Source organism: Notamacropus eugenii, chromosome 1 (genome assembly GCF_028372415.1).
Source record: "Notamacropus eugenii isolate mMacEug1 chromosome 1, mMacEug1.pri_v2, whole genome shotgun sequence".
NCBI classification, from domain to species: domain Eukaryota; kingdom Metazoa; phylum Chordata; class Mammalia; order Diprotodontia; family Macropodidae; genus Notamacropus; species Notamacropus eugenii.
The window spans coordinates 345,062,128-345,083,338 of record NC_092872.1 but is presented as its reverse complement, the minus strand read 5'-3'; the positions used below and the strand labels follow the sequence as shown (position 1 = coordinate 345,083,338).

Genomic DNA, 21,211 nt, shown 5'->3' with positions numbered 1-21,211 from the left:
TATATATTTTATATTATGTATATTCACTGAACAGATTTTCTGTTCTTTATTTTTAGTTTTTTAAAAAGTCCATAAGTATTTTATATTTCCCCTAAAATAGAGGCTTCACCCATGTAAAAATTGTCAGAAAACAAAGGGACCAATCATCAACTCAAATTCTAAGACTTTCTTGGAGTAACAACACTTAAATTTAATGTGTTCCGCTAGCTTTACAGGGAATCTTCCTTTGATTCCATGCTATCGTGAAGCAAACATTTTTATCTGTAGGTAATGTTAATTATTTAGTCTTACACAAGACAGCTGGCCATTCTCCCTACTGAGACCAATTCCTCCATTTGTATCCCTGAACTCACAGTCCTTCATCTCCTCTAGAACCTTGTCTCAATCATTTCCTTTCTCATCTCTAATCTCTCCTTATTCTACCCTGCTGTCCACAAAAATGCCCAGGTTGTCACCTTAAGCAATCATCCCGTCTAACTTTTCCCTTTCCTAGACAAACTTCTAAAGAGCTGTCTACATTTGCTGCTTCCATGTCCTCAGGTCAGCCTCTTATGATCTGGCTCCCTACCACACTATGCTATTGACAATAACTCTCCCAAGTTATTTATGATATTTTAACTGCTAACACAATGGCTCTTCTCAGTCCTCATTCAGCTTGATCTCTTTGTAATTTCCAAGGTTAAGAATTCTTTCCTCATGGTTACTTTTTTAGTTTCTATGATACTGCTTCTTCCCGGTTCTCTTCTCACCCTTTGAGAGATCATCTACTAACTTCAACCCATTAAGGTGGTTGAACAAAGTTATGCTTGAGGACTGTTCTCTCTTTACACTTACTCTCTTGGTGATCTCATCAGCTCTCAAGGGTTCAGTTATCATCTCAACACAGATGACTGCCTAAAGAGCTAAACCTAATCTTTATCCTAAACTTCATCTTGTCTTCACCAACTGGGCATCTCTACTTGGATGTCCCATCAGCTAAGTGGTCCAGGAGATATCACTTAAGTGTTTGCCTCTTTCCTTAACTGTAAAATGGGGATAATAATAGCACTTAGCTCACAGAGTTGTTGTGAAGATCAAATGAGACAACATTTGTAAACTGCTTAGCTTTATTATTATGATCATCATCAGAATTTCAAACTTAACCAAAAAGGAATTCTCTTAACCCTATCACCAATCCAAACATACTTCCTTTTGCTGAGGTTTAAGGTACCACTATCTTTCCAGTTACCTAACCAGTTAACTATGCAACCTTGGAGTCATTTTTGATTCTTCCCTCTCTTTCATTTCCCATATCCATTCAGATGCTGGATTCTATCTGCCTCTAAAACACCTCTCACATTTATTTCCTCTCTGTTCACATGATCATTCCCCTAATTCAGACTCCCATCATCTTTCACTTGGACTTTTATAATATCTTAATAGATATTTTATAGACATATAAGATATATATCTATAAAATATGTAATATATAACAATATATTATATGATATATTATTATATATAACATATAAATATAATAATATATACAAAATATATAATATATAAAGTAATATGAGAAAATAAGATATAAGGAATTTTATAATATCTTAATAGATCCCCTTCAAATCTCTCTCTCCACATCAACCATCTACATGTCAAACCTATGCTCAAAAACATTAAATGGCTCCCTGCTCCCTTTATATACACACATATATATGTATACATATACATACAGACAGACAGAGAGAGAGAGATAGAGCAGCCTAGCATTTAAGGCCCTCCACAATCTGGCTCTATGTCCATTCTCAGACTTAGTTTATAGTATTTCCCTTTGTGCCCTACATGTTCCAGACAAACTGGCCTACTAGCTTTTCCCCCTAAGCTGACATTCCATCTTTTATTTCTGTCCATTTGCAAGACTGAAATGCCTTCTTCATCTCTGCCTCTTAGAATGATTAGCTTCCTTCAAGCTTTTTAGTTCATCTGTCTCTTTTTGGATTAATCAATCATTTATTGAACATCTTTCTGTCAGGTACTGTTTTTCACAAAAACTGAAATGATCCCTACTCTGGTGAAGACAGAAGTCTAGTGACTCATCCAGAGCCACCCAGACACTGCTTGAAACCAGATTTAAACTCAGGTCTTCCTGCCTCTAGGTGTTTTCTAAGGTTTCTTCCAGTTCCAAGATATGATGGTTCTAGTTATTGTCCAACTATACCAATATTCTACCCAATTTTATATGATTTAGCATCCAACTTATAAAAGGTCAATGATTTGAAATTTTATTGAGTTTCCTATTTAGGTAGGCAATTTCTTCAAAAGTTGCAAATATTTTTGTACCTTTCATTGAAACCTATAATAACTAAGCATTGTTATACAGTTGTCTTGATTTTCACAATTATATAAAACACTTTTTTGAGCATTTAAGAATTACAGCAAGGATAGTCTGTAAATTTGATATTTCACTCATATTCACAGAAATTCCTGGGTTTACAGTCAAAGAAGATGCAGACAAGCTTCCTGGAACAGCTTTCATCGATAAACTTACTTACAGAAGTATTTCCAAAACAAAGGATGATTTTATCAACTAGTTAGCTGCATCAAGCATTAAAACGTGAAAAAACAACAAATTCAGGGTAGAAACAGCAGGAGCAAGAGACTAATGGGTGTGCACAGAAACTAGGCAGTTACATTTAAAGCTCTGGAAACACTGGAGCTGGGCTCAAATCCTGGCTCTGACACTATCTATGTGGTCTTAGAAGTCACATAACTTCCCTTGGACCCAGTTTTCTTATCTATAAAATGAGGGGGTTGGACTAGATGGCTTCCAGAATCCCTTCCATTTCTAGATCTATGATTCCGTATATCAGAGATCAACCTTCTGTTCTGGTGGAAAACATTAACTCTAAATAAATATCAACAGAAAAATAATTTGACAGAAAGAAGAATTTACAGTACCTTTTAAGAACATATTTGATGTAGAGAGCTAGTTCAAACCTTTACATCATTTGAGTCACATAGCATATGCCTTACCATTAAGCCACAGGCAACAAAGAATACTGACCTTTTGCATATCAATGTCTTGTCTCATTGTTCCCATTTCCTTACTTATCTTGTCTTTTTGTTTTTCGCATTCATTTAGCTGACTTATTACTTTATTCAGTTCAGCTTCTTTTTGCTACAAAAAAAGAAACAAATTTGTAAGTATAATGAAAGTTTTCTAAACTTAATCAAATTAATTATTTTTAGGTTTTAAATTACCATTTTGTAGCTGTCTTTTCCATCTTGAATATAGTTCTCAATGTCTTTCATGTAACTAGATATGTTTTTAACCTTCTCTTTGATATCATTTAACTGTGGAAAGACATTAATTCGTTAGTTTAAACTATTTTTTAGCATTACACACAGACACATACAAAGTACTAAAAAAAATTCTTTTTTCTCATGTCTGGGTATAAAGAGTATTGAACTGTAGCCAAGCTAGGATAGGAAGCTAAGTTTCAGCTTGCTGCGCTGCTCTGCATTGGTTATGACCCATCACCTCATAAAACGGAGGAAATCAACAAGTGATTTGAAGTCCTGTCAACTCTAGCATCTCATATTTCTATAAATTACAAAATCTAATATGACAGGACCATGAGATAATGATTAAAACTTCTATTATAACTTTGATCAACTTACATGAAAATATATTTTCAATGTGAACATCAATTTTTCTCTGCTTTTTGGAACAATGCAACTCAAAATTATACATCATCTTTTTAAATAAGATTTTATGACCAACTTCCTATCCTAACTTGATGTTGTCTTTGTCAGCTATCTCTCTCCATTTCTAATTAAGTCAGATATCTGCTCACTAAGTTCTTTTTTTTTTTATAAATTTATTTAACTTTTAACATTCATTTTCACAAAATTTTGGGTTCCAAATTTTCTCCCCATTTGTCCCCTCCCCCCATCCCAAAACACTGAGCATTCTAATTGCCCCTATCACCAATCTGCCCTCTCTTCTATCATCCCTCCCTTCCCTTGTCCCTATCTTCTCTTTTGTCCTGTAGGGCCAGATAACTTTCTATATACCCCATTACCTGTATTTCTTATTTCCTAGTAGCAAGAACAGTACTTGACAGTTGTTCCTATAACTTTTGAGTTCCAACTTCTCTTCATCCCTCCCTCCCCACTCATTCCCTTTGGGAAGGCAAGCAATTCAATATAGGCCATATCTGTGTAGTTTTGCAAATGACTTTCACAATAGTCGTGCTGTGTAAGACTAACTATATTTCCCTCCATCATATCCTGCCCCCCTATTGCTTCTATTCTCTCTTTGGATCCTGTCCCTCCCCAACAGTGTTGACTTCAAATTGCTCCCTCCTCCCGTTGCCCTCCCTTCCATCATCCCCCCTACCCTGCTTATCCCCTTCTCCCCCACTTTCCTGTATTGTAAGATAGGTTTTCATACCAAAATGAGTGTGCATTTTATTCCTTCCTTTAGTGGAATGTGATGAGAGTAAACTTCATGTTTTTCTCTCACCTCCCTTCTTTTTCCCTCCACTAAAAAGTCTTTTGCTTGCCTCTTTTATGAGAGATAATTTGCCCCATTCCATTCCTCCCTTTCTCCTCCCAATATATCTCTCTCACTGCTTAATTTCATTTTTTTAAGAAATGATCCCATCCTATTCAATTCACTCTGTGCTCTTTGTCTCTGTGTGTGCATGTGTGCGTGTGTGTGTGTGTGATCCCACCAACTACCCAGATACTGAAGAGTTTCAAGAGTTACAAATATTGTCTTTTCATGTAGGAATGTAAACAGTTCAACTTTAGTAAGTCCCTTATGACTTCTCTTTGCTGTTTACCTTTTCATGCTTCTCTTCATTTTTGTGTTTGAAAGTCAAATCTTCTTTTCAGCTCTGGTCTTTTCATCAAGAATGCTTGAAAGTCCTCTATTTCATTGAATGACTATTTTCCCCCTGAAGTATTATACTCAGTTTTGCTGGGTAGGTGATTCTTGGTTTTAGTCCTAGTTCCTTTGACGTCTGGAATATCATATTCCACACCCTTCAATCCTTAATGTAGAAGCTGCTAGATCTTGTGTTATCCTGATTGTATTTCCACAATACTTGAATTGTTTCTTTCTAGCTGCTTGCAATATTTTCTCCTTGACCAGGGAACTCTGGAATTTGGCCACAATGTTCCTGGGAGTTTCTCTTTTTGGATCTCCTTCAGGTGGTGATGGGTGGATTCCTTGAATACTTATTCTGCCCTCTGGTTCTGGAATCTCAGGGCAGTTTTCCTTGATAATTTCATGAAAGATGATATCTAGGCTCTTTTTTTGATCATGGCTTTCAGGTAGTCCCATAATTTTTAAATTGTCTCTCCTGGATCTATTTTCCAGGTCAGTTGTTTTTCCAATGAGATATTTCACATTATCTTCCATTTTTTCATTCTTTTGGTTTTGTTTTGTGATTTCTCATAAAGTCATTAGCCTCCATCTGTTCCATTCTAATTTTGAAAGAACTCTTTTCTTCAGTGAGCTTTTGAACCTCCTTTTCCATTTGGCTAATTCTGCTTTTGAAAACATTCTTCTCCTCACTGGCTTTTTGAACTTCTTTTGCCAATTGAGTTAGCCTATTTTTCAAGGTGTTATTTTCTTCAGCATTTTTTTGAGTCTCCTTTAGCAAGGTGTTGACCTGCTTTTCATGCTTTTCTTTCATCTCTCTCATTTCTCTTCCCAGTTTTTCCTCCACCTCTCTAACTTGATTTTCAAAATCCTTTTTGAGCTCTTCCATGGCCTGAGCCCATTGAATATTTATTCTGGATGTTTGGGATATAGAAGCCTTGACTTCTGTGTCTTTCCCTGATGGTAAGCCTTGTTCTTCCTCATCTGAAAGGATGGGAGGAGATACCTGTTCACCAAGAAAGTAACCTTCTATGGTCTTATTTTTTTTTCCCTTTTCTGGGCATTTTCCCAGCCAGTGACTTGACTTCTGAGTTTTCTCTCCACACCCACCTCGCCTCCAGATTCTCCCAGCCAGCGACTGGGGGCTGAGATTCAAATACTGCTTCCCAGCCTCAGGGCTTTTGGCCGGGGGCGGGGCTGCAGCTGCTATTCAGTTTGTGATTAAGTTCAGGTGCTCAGGTGGGGGCAGGGCCACCACGCAGGGCTTAGTTCCCTCAGGGGGTTTATGAGGAGACCTTCAACAATGGATCCAAGCTCCTGCCTGCTTTGGGAGCCCTTGTCTGCTGCTGCCTCCCGAGGGGGTCTGAGTTATGGAGACACCTAGCTCCCCTCTTGGCGAGCCAAAAAGACTCTCTCACTGACCTTTGGCACCTGTGGGTGGAGGGACCTGTGCAGCTGCTGGAGATTCTGTCCCTGAAGCCTGCTCGGATCTGCTCCTCTCAGGTGCCGAGTGGCCAAGGCAGGGCTGGGCTCCGCTCCAGGTCTGGTGCACGACGGACCTTTGATGTAGGTTTTTCAGGTCTCTCTGGAACAGAAATCTCCTCCACTCCATTGTTCTGTGGCTTCTGCTATTCCAGAATTTGTTGGGAGTTCTTTTTTACAGGTATTTTATGGGCTGTGGGTTTGGAGCTAGCATATGTGTGTCTTTCTACTCTGCCATCTTGGCTCCTCCCCCTCACTAAGTTCTTTTGAATATAAGTCCTTTAGGCCACTAGCAAATTGGGTGAATCCCCTGTGACAAACTTCAGAGAGAACACAGACAAATCATGTAGGATAAGCAGGCAAGATGGGCTGCCATCTGCACCAATGGAGGAAACTGAATCAATAAGATCAGAGATTTATTATAGGATATGTATAAACAAGACCATTTTGTGATACACTGAAAGATCCATTATTTTAATAGTATGGCTACTTCTAGTCAACCTTTTGTGATGAGTCTAGCCTTTCTTAATCTTTTCACCCAGGCTGATCCTTAAACATACTTCTGATTTGTTTCTAGGTCTCTGTTCAAGGCTTCTCTAGCTTGGTGAGTTAGATCCAACAGAAAGTGTGTTTTGCTGCAAAGGTCTTTTAAGAATCCAGGGCCACAAAAGTAAGACTCAGATAAAGAATGTAAGACCTTAGGACAAAAATAATCTAAACATTACTTTTAGAATCAAAGAATATTAAGTACCAAAGGCACTTCAGAGATCATCTAGCTCAACACTGTCATTTGAAAGAGGAGAAAACTGTTCCTGGGTGTTCTAAAGTAAAAAGAAATTTCATGAAAAACATACACCATCTTTACAAATGAAGTCTTACTTTTTCCTGTACTACACTGTTACTTGTATTCTTTTTGTTAATTAATTCTTCTTTTTCTTGCTGCAATTTTCCCAGAGTGGCTTCCAAAGGACACAGTTGCTCTTTTGAATCCTAAAAGAAAAAAATGCATATACATTAAGGAAGAATAGCTTCATATTATTCTATGACCTTTACTATGAAATGTCTCTAGGATGATTCTTAGGGCTATTTTAACACAGATACTACAGGCAAAGTAGTTTGTGGGTGAGATAGTGTCCTTTATTTATGTTTCTGACTTGTTCTTGTTAATCTACATATATAGAACTATAAAGGCATCCTATAATACATTTATCAGGGCTTAATGAATATAACAAATAACTCTTTAGTAAAGAATTCTTCCCTTCTCCATAGATCTGATAAATACACTATTCCTTGCTTCTCCAGTTTATTCATGGTATCAATCTTTATACCTAAATCATGTACCCATTTGGACTTTATTCTTGTGTACGGTGTCAGGTATGGGTCTATGCCTCATTTCCGCCACACTGTTATCCAGTTTTCCCAGCAATTTTTGTCAAACAATGAGTTCTTATCCCAGAAGCTGGGGTCCTTGGGTTTATCAAACAGAAGGTTGCTATATTCCTTGCCTACTGCATCTTGAGTGCCAAGTCTATTCCACTTGTCTACCTCTCTGTTTCTTAGCCAATACCAAGTGGTTTTGATAATTGCTGCTTTATAGTACAGTTTGAGGTCTGGTAGGGCTAGGCCACCTTCCCAAGCATTTCTTTTCATTAGTCCCTTTGATATTCTGGACCTTTTGTTTTTCCAAATGAATTTTGATATTATTTTGTCCAGCTCTAGAAAGTAATTGTCTGATAGTTTAATTGGTATGGCACTAAATAGGTATATTAATTTGGGTAGAATTGTCATTTTTATTATATTAGCCCGGCCTACCCATGAGCAACTAATGTTTTTCCATTTACTTAAATCTGACTTTATTTGTGCAATAACAAATAACTCTGATAGTAAATCTAAAAGTTTAAATAAAATGCCTCCATCTCTCAAGTTGTAATTCAATCCCAGAAGTTTAAAAGTTTGAAGCAACCTTAGTCTGAGGGCTCTTAAACTAAGGTTCATGACACTCTTTTATAAAATATTTTGGTAAGTGTATTACACTGTTAAGTGGTTTTCTTTATAATTCCATGTATCTGTTTTACACAGTTAAAACCATCATTCGGAGAAAGGGCCCAACAGGCTTCATTAGATTGCCAAAGGGTTTACAACATAAAAACAGTTAAGGACCCTGGTCTAATCCAACCCAAGCAGGAATTCCAGTCCCTAACAGGTGGTCATCTAGCCTTTACTTATATAATGGGAATGTTACTGTCTAATAATGAACTGACTCCACTGTTGACAATTTAACTGTTAGGAAGTGATTCACACTGAGCTGAAATTTGTCTCTCTTAACTCACAGACACTGATCCTACTCTTGCCTTCTCAAGCCAAAATATGCTTATATCTTCTTTCACATAATAAGTCTTCAAAGATTGAAAGACATTTATCATGACTCCCCTTAAGTAATCTTGCTAACTGAGAGGGTACAACAGGGAAAAATCAAATAATAATAATCCCTTGTTAGTTTCCCAACTGTTTTCACATATGTTGTATGTCAATTTATATATTCTTACTTTTATTTCTCGATGTAAGGACTGAACTTCTGTAGACAAATCTACTGTCTGTTCCTCTAGTTGCTGTCGACGTTGCAGATTACTAGATATCTGAAGTTTTTCTGATTTCAGTTCATTTATTGTACTTCTTAGGTGTTGGATTCGTTCTTGCTGGTCCTGTATAAGCTTACGATTCAACTCAATTTTACTGGAGACTACAATGAAAACATATTGTACGTAACTATTACAAGTCCATTTTCAGCAAAAAGCCCTGTCAGACTACATATTAATCAATTTAAAAGCATTTATTAAGTAGCTAATATGTGCTAGATACTAGGGATACAAAGCCAAAATAAGACAGTTCCTCTCCTCCAGGCACTTACATTTATCCAGGATAGCTTGGTGGTGTAGTGGAGCCTGCAGGCCTGGCATCAGAGAAACCCTGAGTTCAAATCCAGTGATCCTAGGCAAGGCAGTTAAGCTCTGTGTGCCTCAGTTTCCTCAATAGTAAAATAGGGATAATAATAGCATCTACCTCACAGGGCTGGGGTGAAGACTAAATGAAATCATATTTGTAAAGTACCTGGAACCTAGCAGGCACTATATAATTGTAAACTATTATTATTATCATTGTTAGAGACATCATGTACACATAGGAGTTAGTACATTTCCAAGGAATGTTGTTATGTAGAGAAACATCAAGAAAGCCAGTCTGTCTACTCTACAGAGTGTGTGAAAGGGAGTCACATATATAATAAACCTAGAAACTGGAAATTGGAGTCAGATTGTAAAAGGCTTTAAGTGCCAAAAAGAAGAGTCTGTATTTGGTCTTAAAGGACCCCAAAGAGAATGAGTGGAGCTTACTGAGCAGGGAAGAGTTATGGCTCAGAATATCATTTTGCATCCTTAGAGGATGGACTGAAATAGTCCAGGTGAGAAGTAATAAGGATGTGAATTAAGGTGGTGATTGTGTGAGGGGACTGATATGGAGGCAGATACAACAAGACTTGATAAGTTGGGGCAGCTAGGTAGTACAGAGGATGGAACACCAGCCCTGGAGTCAGGAGGACCTGAGTCCAAATCCGGCCTCAGATGCTTGGCATTTATTAGCTGTGTGATCCTGGGCAAGTCTCTTAACCTTGATTGTTTTTACCCCACTGCTGCCCTCCAAAAAAAAAAGACTTCATAAATCATTAAATCTGGGGGATAAAGGTGAGTGAGAATCTCAGAAATAAAGTATTTTTAATTAAGGTATGTACATTGTTTTTTAGGCAAAATACTATTGCACACTTTAAAAGACTACAGTATAGTGTAAACATAACTTTTAAATGCACTGGGAAACCAAAAAATTCATGATTTGCTTTATTGTGATACTCACCTTATAGCAGTGGTCTGGAATCAAATCTATAATATCTCCAAAGTATATCTGTATTTTACTCTATTCCCCATCATATGTATTCTACATTCTGGCCAAACAAGGTTACTGGCTGTCCTGCTTTCCTCCCTTTTCCATGAATTTGCACAGACATCCCACATCCTTACAACATATTACTTCCTTATCCTTCACCTATTAAAATCCCATTCTTCCTTCAAGATTTAACATGGGTGCCACATCCTCTTTGAAAATTTGACAGCTTCAGCTGAAGATAATCTCTTCCTTCTCGTGTAGATACATTCATACCTATCTATCTATATAAATATGTATGCACATGTATGACAGATTAATAAAAATAGTTTTTTCTAGACACCCATTCCTTTGCCCAGATTATATCTTTTTATAATTCATTTGGGTGAGATAAGGTAGAATCTGATGTTATTTTTCGTATTGGTATCCCATACATCTAGCACAGTGTAGGGGCTAGATAAATGTTTGTTTAATTGAATGGCTGCTTAAGTTGACATATCATCATCAATCTGAAGAAAGTCAGGTGATAGAAATTTCTTTTGGGGCAACAAGGAAGAATGGGTACAAAAGGTATTTATACAATAAATCATCATTTTGGGAAGATTGAATTTTTTGTCTTACCTGTGTCCAATCTATGCTGCTTTTCTTGCTTTTCTTGGTTTACTTGTTGAACAGTTCGATCCAAATCTACGCCTTGTAGCTTAGCAGCCTGTTGTGCAATTTTTCGTTCAACATCTCTGAGCTCCATCTTAAAAATAATAAAATTATTTCATTAAAAATATTTTGCCTAATAAAGTGAATGCATCATGTTATTCAGAATCTTCAAATTGAATACGTATAACAGAACAGGTACAGTGCTAAGTGTAGGTATTAGAAGTGGGGTAACACTGGAAAATGCCTCTAGTATAAGGTGCCAAGCAGCAGAGGTAGGAGGGAGAGCATTTCAGGCATGGGGGACAGATAGGGAAAAGAAACGGAGCTAGGAATACAAAAAATAGCAAGAAGGTCAGTGAAGTTGGATGGTAGGGTGGGTGGAGGGGAGTAAAGAGTAAGAAAAATAGGAAGGGGCTAGGTTGTGAAAGGTTGTAAAAGCCAAGAAGAGTGTTTTATAGGGAACCACTGGAGGGGGATCAAGGAGGGAGGGAAACATGGTCAGATCGCCATTTCAGGAAAATCTAGCAGTTGAGCAGAAAATGAATTAGAGTAAGGAGACACCTGAGGGAGATCAGCCAACAGGCTATTGCAATAATCCAGTTATGAGGACATGACGGCCTAAATAAGGGTGGCAGAGGCTGTGTGAGCAGAGAAAGGGTTATATATAAAAGAAGTTGTGAAGGCAGAAATGACAAAACTTGAGAGAAGACTGGATATGGGTGTTGAAATTCAAGCCCTAGGTGACTGGGAGGATGGTGGTATTCTCAATAGTAATAAAGGAATTAGGAAGGGGGGAGGGTTTGAGGAAAACGATAATGTGTTTGGATGTTAAGTTTGAGATGTCTACGGTTCAAGATGCTCAACAGGGAACTGGTGATGTGAAACTGGAGCTCAGGAGAAAGACGAGGCCTAGATGTAGAGATCTTGGAGTCATCCACATAGACTTCACTCATGGAAGTTGGTGAGATCACAAGCAAGATGGTACAGAAGGGAGAAGAGGACACAGGACAAACCCTTGGTGGATACCTACATGGTCATGACCTGAATGAAGATCGGTAAAGAAGACTGAGAAGGAACAGACAGGTAGAAGAAAAACTAGGAATAAGAAATGTCATAAAAACCTAGAGAGGACAGAGTAGATGGTGAAGAATCATGTTAAGGATTGCTAAGAGTTCAAAAAGGGTGAGGGTTGAGAAAAGGCTATTAAATCTGGTAATTAAGAGATCACAGAAAACTAGGGTGAGAGCAATTTCAGTTGAATGATGAGGTCAGAATGCAACAGTTTTGAAAAGAGTGAGAAAATAAAAAGTGGAGGCACCAACTGTATGACTTTCTCAAGTTTAATCACAAAAAATTGGAGAGATATAGGTTGTGTTTAGAATGACAGCCACAAAGTCAGTCTACTGCTAGGCTTTCCATGAAGCCTTTCAGTTTGGTGAAACCTGTCAGAGCTTAGACTCTGCTGGTATAACTTAGAGACCCATGGTTTACAAGTTTAATTAATTTTTAGGAAATTAAGTTAATGAAACAATAAAAATGTTAGTAAATATAAATGTCAGTAAATAAAAATGTAGTTCGGAATGAAAATGACATACAAAGGATAAAAAAGAAATGAAACAGAAGCTGTCAATTTGTTAGCAAAATGAAATTTCATTTTTATACAGTGCAAAGCCAACAACTACAACAATGAAGTTCTGCTTTCTAATTTTGAATTTGATGTACTGCTCATCTTTCCTCTTTAATTTTAGGTTAACTCAAATGCCTAAGCATCATAAACCCCTTATTTTCTAGCAGATTCTTTTCAATTTAAAGATGTCATTTCTTTATCCATAAAATTTCACCATTCCTATAAAAGATGCCTGATGCCATGTGGAGACTATAAAGCTATGGCTATGAGGATGAGCAGCAAGTATATCGCACTCTTAAGCTTTCTTATTGAGTTCATGTTACAAGCAAGACTCTTCCAAGAGGAGGTCCCCAACATGTTTTTACACAGTTACATATAAGACTTTCCTAGCAAAACATCAAGAACAAGCTCTATTTCAGTATTTCCATTTAAAATCACATCATGTTGGCCACCTCCTCCTCATATAAAATTTATCTATAATCATCTGCTGGAAGAGATCAAAGGATAGGATAAGGGTACTGAAGAACAAGACAAAAAGTTGGTAAGAGCAAATCAAAAGGTTGGCTTGAGGGATCAATGTGCCTACAAGTTAATGGATATAGGACACTTGATGAGGATAATAACTAGGGAAGGAAACCATAAAAATCATAAAAAATTCTACAGAAGTATTATCAGGCCCCCCCAAAAGCAACTTTACATACCTGTAACCTTTCCATGATAGTGACATCTGTTAAGCATGCTTTAGCACTTTCCTCTTCAGGTATTATAGTACCTAAGAGGGTCTCTTGTTCTTCTATTTCACCCTTGAGATGCTGGATGTCCCTGTTCACATTCTGTAGCTTATTCCTCAATTCTGGTATTTCTCTTTCCTTCAAATCAATTATGTTTTGTCTTGAAAAAAAAAAAAAAACCACACAAAATTCTAAGTAAAAGCTCAGTTCAACAATTATATTCAACATACTTACTAAGTTATGTATGATATGCAAAGCATAGTGCTACATTTTTTTAATATTAAAAGTACATTTGAAGCTGTTATTGATGCCTGACACTATGGCCATTTCCCAACATATTTCCCCGTCTCACTGAAGCCTTTCTTGTAAAGAAGAAAAATTGTAAAGCGAAACCATTAAACACAATTAATTATATCAAACCACACATGCAACATTCTTCACCTACAGTCTCCCACTTACAACTGATCATTACAGTAAATCAGAATTTGGCTCTTTCAGTGTTGAAGTCAATCATGTATATTATTCTCTATTTCTATTTACCTAGTTAGATTTATTTTCAAGTACAAGGTTTCTAAAAAAGCCATATTGTTAGAGGAGTGCCCCAAAGGCTATATTTCAACCAAATCAAACTCTTTTTGTAATAAACAAAGTGGCATTACTCTCTAATGCACAATCATAATCCATATTTTTGGGGCTTAGCCTGTTGTAAGAAGCCATCTCTGCTCTAGACATGCTCTTTGACATCTATAATCTGCCATGACAGAATCTTCTATGCAGCAAACTTCTGCTGGTCTGATTCATCATACCCTGGAGACTCCTTGTCCATGCCCATCAGAGGTGGAAAACAAATCAGATACTCTGAGCAATCCTTCTCCCCTCTATAAAACCCCTGGTCTTCCACTGTATCTCTAAATAGCTCTATCGTGTGGACATGGGAACCTAGTTGAGCCATATATATCAACTAAATTTGCTTCACAACTTATGCCCATTGTTCCTAATCCTACCTACCGAAGCCACAAAGAACAAATTAAAGCCTTCTTCCACATGAGAGACCTTCAAATACTTTGTGTTCTAGCTAATACATCTTCAATCTAAACATTCTCACTTCCTCCAACTAATATTAATATGGCCATGATCTCAAGGCCCTTTATTATCCTCTAGATATTCTCTTCTTAAAAATGTCCTTCAGTGGACACTGACATAAAACAGAGGAGGCAGAAAATGAAACTCTAGATATGGTCTGACCACAGTAGAACACAGAAGGACCAGTCTTTGACAGAGCCTCATTAAATGCAGTCTTAAGGTTAAATTAGTTCTCTCTCATCCTGACCTTACAGTTTTGATACTCAATCATCTTCTCAACTAACTCTAAATTACCTCTCCCCTCAGACTGGAGGGCTAGAGGGCAGAGCATTAAACCTCTCCCAAAGCCTTCCTTTATAAAGGGCTTAACAAGTTTCCTGATAACTCCATTTTCCATTAGCAGCTCTGCTTGGCTTCAACTCCAGGGAACACCACACCTCAGTGTCCAGTGCCCTATGGCGGATGCTTCTCCTTACCGCTCAGCTTTTCAGTTTCTTTTTTTTATGTTGTCTTCCCCCATTAGACAGTAAGCCCTTTGAAGTCAAGGACTTTTCTTATTTGTATCTCCAGCACTTAGCACAGTGCCTCACCCATAATAGATGTTTAAATAAATAAATGTTTATTTAATAAAATAAAATATTTAATTTAATAACAGTCCACTAAAAACTCAAAGATCATTTTTAGATAAACTGCTATCTAACCACTACTCTCCAAATTCCATACTCATGAAGTTGAGTTTTTGAACCCAAATAGAAAACCTTACATTTAAAAAGAAGCATGATATAATAAATAGAATGAAGGACTTGTCAGAAAGATGGGTTGAAAAGTGTGTGACCCAGGACAAGCCAGGTTACCTCTCCCAGTCTCAGGTTCCCTATATGTAACATGGGAGTCATTTTATCTGTTGCACTATTCTTTCAGAACTGCTGTGACTCTGAAATGAGAAAATGTATGTAAAATGCTTTATAAATATACTTTCTTATTATAATATACTGATTTAAAATTTGCTAAATGCTATATACCTAGCTCATTTGAACTTTATAACAACCCTATGAGATAGGTACACTACAGGTATTACAGTCACAGAGCTGAAAAAACCTCAGCAGTCATCTAGTTCAACCTACATTTGAAAAGGAACCCTCCTGACTCAATCAGCCAGGCAAAATGATCATGTGGCCACTGCCGGAAGACTAGCTCACTACCTTAGAAGGCATCCCATTCCACAAGAGAAAGCTTTTGAAATTTTCCCTTTCCTTCCTGATCTGCCCTCAGGGGATAAACAGAGTTAGGCAATCCTCATTTTACATAAAAGTTCTTCAAATTCTTGAAGCCATTATGTGGTTTCCTCCTCCTCCCAACTCTTCCCTTCTCCAAACTAAAATAATATTCCAGATGTAGTTTGAGCCAGGGCTAAATACACAGGAATCATCACTGCCTCATTCTTGGGAGTCATTGCTTTCTTAATAAAACTCAGGATCACATTAACATTTTCTTGGTTGCCACCCAAAAATGATTGCTGATTTATGGCAAGTCTACTAAAACCCCTAAATCTTTCAGTGCTCAGTATGCCAACACAGGGCAAGCCCTCACATAGTGATCAGAAGAAGCGGTATATGGACACTCTCAAGGTGTCTCTTAAGAACTTTGGAACTGATTGTGTAACATGAAAGACACTTGGACAGGACTGCCCAGAGACACTTGGACAGGACTGCCCAGTATGGCATGCCCTCATCAGAGAAGGGGCTGTTGTGTTCTATGAGCAAAGCAGAATTGGAATAGTTTAAAAGAAACGCAAGATGCGCAAAATTGGGAAACCCACTCCAAATGTTCACATGGACTATTCATACCTGACCTGTGATAGAACATTTTGAGCTTGTATTGTCTGATCATAGTCAGAAGCACTGTAACATGACTTTAACATAGTGACATCATTCGGTCCTTTTTTGAGAACAAAGGACAACAATCAACAGTGTCTGGCAGAAAGTAAGCTTTTTTTTTCTTTTTGTAAAAAAATTACTTTTTTGTCATCATGAGCTTGAAAAACACTGACAAACAGGAATATTGCCCCATCTATATTATATATGTGTATAAAACATCAAAAAAGAGGATTATGTACATGAAACTGAAACTCCTTTACCTACAACTTAAAATAAATTAGTTCCAAACTAATACTATTTGTCTATTTCCTTCTGAACCTCCTTATTTTGTCTTCTGTGCATTTTTTAATGGTCCACTGATTTTTTTTGCATTACTTTTCAAATTTTTTTAATTGGCAAAAATCTGTTTTCTTGCTTTTCCACCCCTTCTGGAACTGTGGCTGTCATCACACTAATCTGAGTCCCTAAAGTTGCTTGACTTTAATTAAATTGTTCTCTTGGTTCTGTTCACTTTATTCTGCATCAGTTCATAAAAACTTCCCAAGTTTCTCAAAAACTATGTCCATGTCTTTGTATACTGGGGTACAAGTTGTGTTATTCTAACATCTGAGGGATAGCCCAGGCTGGGGACCTTTAAGATTTCTGTGTTCTTTCTGAAAGCTTTTCCCAGTCTGATCCAGATCACTCCTCTGCTGCTCCTGATCTTGATTTGGGTCTGAGTAACACTCATGGGGGCTTTGTCCCAGGTTGGAAGTTCTAGTAGACGGCTGCTGGACTCAGCCACTATCAGCCAGCTGGGAAGATGTGCTAGTTCACAGTGATAGAAGTGCAGGATCCCCCGTGCTCTGAGATTTCTACCTTGGTTAGTCCACTGCAGGCTTCATGTTGGGCTAGAGGCTAGTTGGGAGGTGCTGTTTTGTTTCTGATTTCAGAGCCACATGGCTGCCATTTGTTTCTGAACTTGTGCAGTCCCCTCCTCAGTCTACCCCAGATCCGCGACTCAGAACGGGGTAGTGAGGGATAAAACCGCCAGTTGGCACCTGCTCCCACTCCGTGTACAAGGCTGAGGTGCCACAGCATGGGTCTGAGACCGTTTTTTGCTCTTGAGCTCACAGTCCTCTTTCAGTCCCTGGGCTGTTGGAATGGTCTCAGCTGAGTGACTATAGTATGCTTCTTGACAGACCCTGTCCCAAGTATCTATCTATAAACCTCTCTGTCATCCAATGGTCACCTAGGTCAGAAAAATGACTCCTTGTGACTTTCTCATGGATTTTCTAATCATGATTTGGTCTGGTGAAATGTCTAGATTTGTTTGGTGTTTTTTATTTTATTTTATTGTTTGCTGGGGTAGAGTCTGTGGGGGGAAAAAGGAGGGGAACCTTGTTGTATTTCTTCCTGCTTAATAAAAAGCTTGTTAACCTGACCTTTATTTTGCAAAAATGTATCCCTTAGAAGTGACTCTGAAGAATTCAGAATAAAAGCTCATCTGTTTCATGACTACTTTAAGAACTTTTCACTAAGAAGGGCTTACTTTTGAAAAAATAGAATTTCTTTTAACAATAAAAATAACAGCATGAGGCAATGAATATCAGCCTGTTGAATTCACTAGGATGCCTAATACTTTATTCTGGACAAAAAAAAAAGAATAGTAATTTAATTTTTCATCTCAGCTTTATTTTAGAAAGGACTAGCTAACAAATACTTGGTTTGGATGGGTGCATTTTTATATTTACAGTGCTACTATGAGAAAAATGTTCAGTTTTGGTTTTTGTTTTTTTTTTTACCTTATTGGTTTAAGCCCCATCATTTCATCACGTCTTTTTTCTCTTCTCTTCAGCTCAGATTCTGTTGACTTGAGTTTGTCTGGAGCAAGGCGTAGCTTAGATTGCAAATCACTTATCACATCTTGTAGTTCAGCCTCCGTCTGAAAGACTCTTTGACATACAGGGCAACATGACTGGTTTTCATCAGTTAGCTGAGTAATAAACTGGGAGTAAACTGCTGTGGCTCCAGCAAGCATTGCTGTTTTTAAGAAAGAAAAATAAAATTTTCTAAATTTAGTATTTTATAAATTAGACTTCAAGTATATGAAGAGGAAATATCAAAGTTGTCTTCTTTTCTATAACGAGTATGATTGTTTATTATAATTCATTGAATGAATACACTATTCAAAAGCCTCAGCTTCCTCAACTGTATAATACAGATGATAATAACTGAAATTATCTCCCAAAGTTGTTTGGAGGATCAAATGAGATATTTGTAAAGCATTTAGCAAAGTCCCTGGCACATAGTAGGCACTATATGAAATGCTTATTCCTTTCCCTTTCCCTTTAAAAGGAACAAAATTCACTTATTTAAGTTTTCTTTCACCAAAAATTCCTAAATATCATTTGTAAAAATTGCCTTTTTGATTTAAGGAAAAAAGTATGATGATAAAGGAAACTCTAAGCATATTTTTAAATGGTCAAAAAATTATAAATTTTACCTCGTTGTTTAGAAGATTTTTCAATTTCATCCATTAGTTTGTCTAAATCACTTTCAAAATCTTGACTCCCACAAACATCAAATAGTTTGTCTTCATATTTGGATAACTGTTCTTCCTTCTGCTTGAGTTCATTGTTGATGTGATTTTTATTTTGTTCTGCCGAAGCCAGTTCTTTACTGAAATAGAAATGGATCTGCTTTTGAAACACACTGAACTCTTAAAATATGTAAAAGAGAAACAGAATTAGAATAATTTAAGATATGTGGTTAAAAATTGAATCAAAATAATTCTCCACAAAAAAAATATATACATATGTCAAAGAAAATATGACAAGAGCTAAAAGGATATAAAGATAACTAAGGGAACCACTACTTGATGGGGTGGAGGCTGCTGAACAAGATAGGTAAAAATGTGTTACTAAGCATGATAAGTAAAAATGAGGTTAGTGACTAAAGCAGGTATATCAGCAGGTAACTACAACAAAGTTTGATAAGCACTTGGTCAGGTTAGCAAGGGACAGATTTAGTACATATGATAAAGCAAAGAGATCTAGTGAATCAATCAGTCAATTAACAAGCATTTTTGTCTACTACAGTGGTCCTTGTGTCAAGGATCCCTTCAGCAGTCTGGTGAGGATCATGACCCTTTCCTAGTATGTTTTTAAGCAACTGAAAGAAATGCTAAATTTCAGTGAGAGGCTAGTGAAAATAAAGATGCAATTTTTTTTTCCATCCAGGTTTAACCCCTGATCTATACTCTGTGCCATGCACTATGCTAGGTGCTGGAGATACAAAGACAAAAATGAAATGGTCCCTCTTCCTAAGGACAGTATAGTTATATATAAGTATACAAAGAGTATAACCCATCTATAGCTCTTACTAGGTCTACCTCAAGGAGACCAAAGGAGAAAAAGCATCTATGTATAAAAAAATTTGTAGCAGTTTTTTTGTAATTGTAAAGAAGTGAAAATTAAGGAAGTATCCATCTATTAGAGAATGTCTGAATATTGTACATGAGTATAAAGGAGGATTAATATAGTGTAAGAAATGATTAAATAGATGGTTTCAGAGAAACCTTGGAAGATCTGTATTAACTAATACAGACTGGAGTGAGTAGAAGAGAACAATTTATAATAACAATATCATTGTTTAAAACACCAGTTTTCAAAGACTTGAGAATTCTGATCAATGCAAGGATCAACTGAGAATCCAGAGGACCAATGATGAAGCTGCTTCGAAATAGAGAGGTGATAGACTCAAGATGCAGAATAAGATATACTTTTTCAGACACAGCCAATGTGGCAATTTGTTTTGCTTGACTTGCATATTTTTTACAAGGGATTTTCTCTCTCTCTCTTTTTTTTTTGTTGTTTCCAAAAGAGAGGAGGTAAGGAAAGGTCACTGAGATACCATTTTTTTAAAAAGCAGAGAAAACAAAGGCCAGAAATAAGAACATACATGCAAGACAACTTCAAAAGCTAGAGGTTAAATTTATTATATACTTAAAAAGAAAAGCAATACATATATAATAGAGACCTGCTGTTCCATGTACCATCCTCTTTTCTGGTTCTAATACATACATACATACATACATACATACATACATATATATATATATATATATATATATATATATATATATATATATATATATATATATGGAAATGCCCACTTTTTTGTGGGGGGTCAAGTTAAAAATAAAAATAAGTTTAAAAAATAAATTCAAAATAAATAGAAGGTATTTCAGGAGGGAGGATATCAGCACCTTGGGGTAGGGGTCAAAAAAGGCTTCATATAAAAGGTAGTGCTTTAGCTGAGCTTTGAAAGAAGTAAGGGATTAAGGAAGGAGTACATTCCAGGTATACGGGGATAACCAGTGCAAAGACACAGAGATGAGAGATGGAGTACTATGTGTAAAGAAGTACAGCTTGGTTGGACCACAGTGCGTCTGCATCAGAGTAATATGAAATGAGTCTAGAAAGGCAAATGGGACAAGATTGTGGAAGGTCTTAAAAACCAAAAAAGGGGTAAATAATTTATCGTAAAAGCAAGAGAGCCACTGGAGATGATATGGCTAGACCTGCACTTCAGGAAAATCACTCTGGCAGCTATGTGGAAGATGAATTGGAGTGCGTGAGATTTCAATCAGGGAGACTGATTAGCACTTAACTGCAACAGTCCAGGAGAAACAAAGGATTGAAAGTAGTAGCTATGTGGATAAGCAGAAATCATCAGATAAAAGATAAGAAATGTCAAGGGGGCATAAATATCAAGATTTGGCAACTGATTGGACATGGAGCATGAGGAAATCTGAGGAATCAAGATACCAAAGTTGTGAAATTAGAATTATGATGATTCTCTCACTTAAAATAATGAAGTTTTGAAAAGGACTGTTTATGGGTAAAGATAATTCTATTTTGGATACGTTGAGTTTGAGATGTCGGTGGGATATCCAGTTTGAAATGCCCAA

The 21,211-nt window shown here is 36.9% G+C and overlaps 1 protein-coding gene across 5 annotated transcripts in view; it reads right to left on the bottom strand.

Annotated features, from left to right (window-relative positions):
- Positions 1-21,211, bottom strand: part of RAD50 (RAD50 double strand break repair protein) — a 76,636-nt gene that overhangs the window by 26,873 nt on the left and 28,552 nt on the right. For all 5 annotated transcript variants that reach the window (XM_072630003.1, XM_072630001.1, XM_072630005.1 and 2 more), the window contains exons 13-20: positions 18,743-18,918; positions 18,042-18,279; positions 13,268-13,457; positions 10,907-11,033; positions 8,902-9,095; positions 7,235-7,345; positions 3,241-3,333; positions 3,044-3,157 (exon numbers count right to left, since the gene is read on the bottom strand). In XM_072630003.1, coding sequence (XP_072486104.1) covers positions 3,044-3,157; positions 3,241-3,333; positions 7,235-7,345; positions 8,902-9,095; positions 10,907-11,033; positions 13,268-13,457; positions 18,042-18,279; positions 18,743-18,918 — 1,243 coding nt within the window. The remainder of the gene's footprint in view (positions 1-3,043; positions 3,158-3,240; positions 3,334-7,234; positions 7,346-8,901; positions 9,096-10,906; positions 11,034-13,267; positions 13,458-18,041; positions 18,280-18,742; positions 18,919-21,211) is intronic.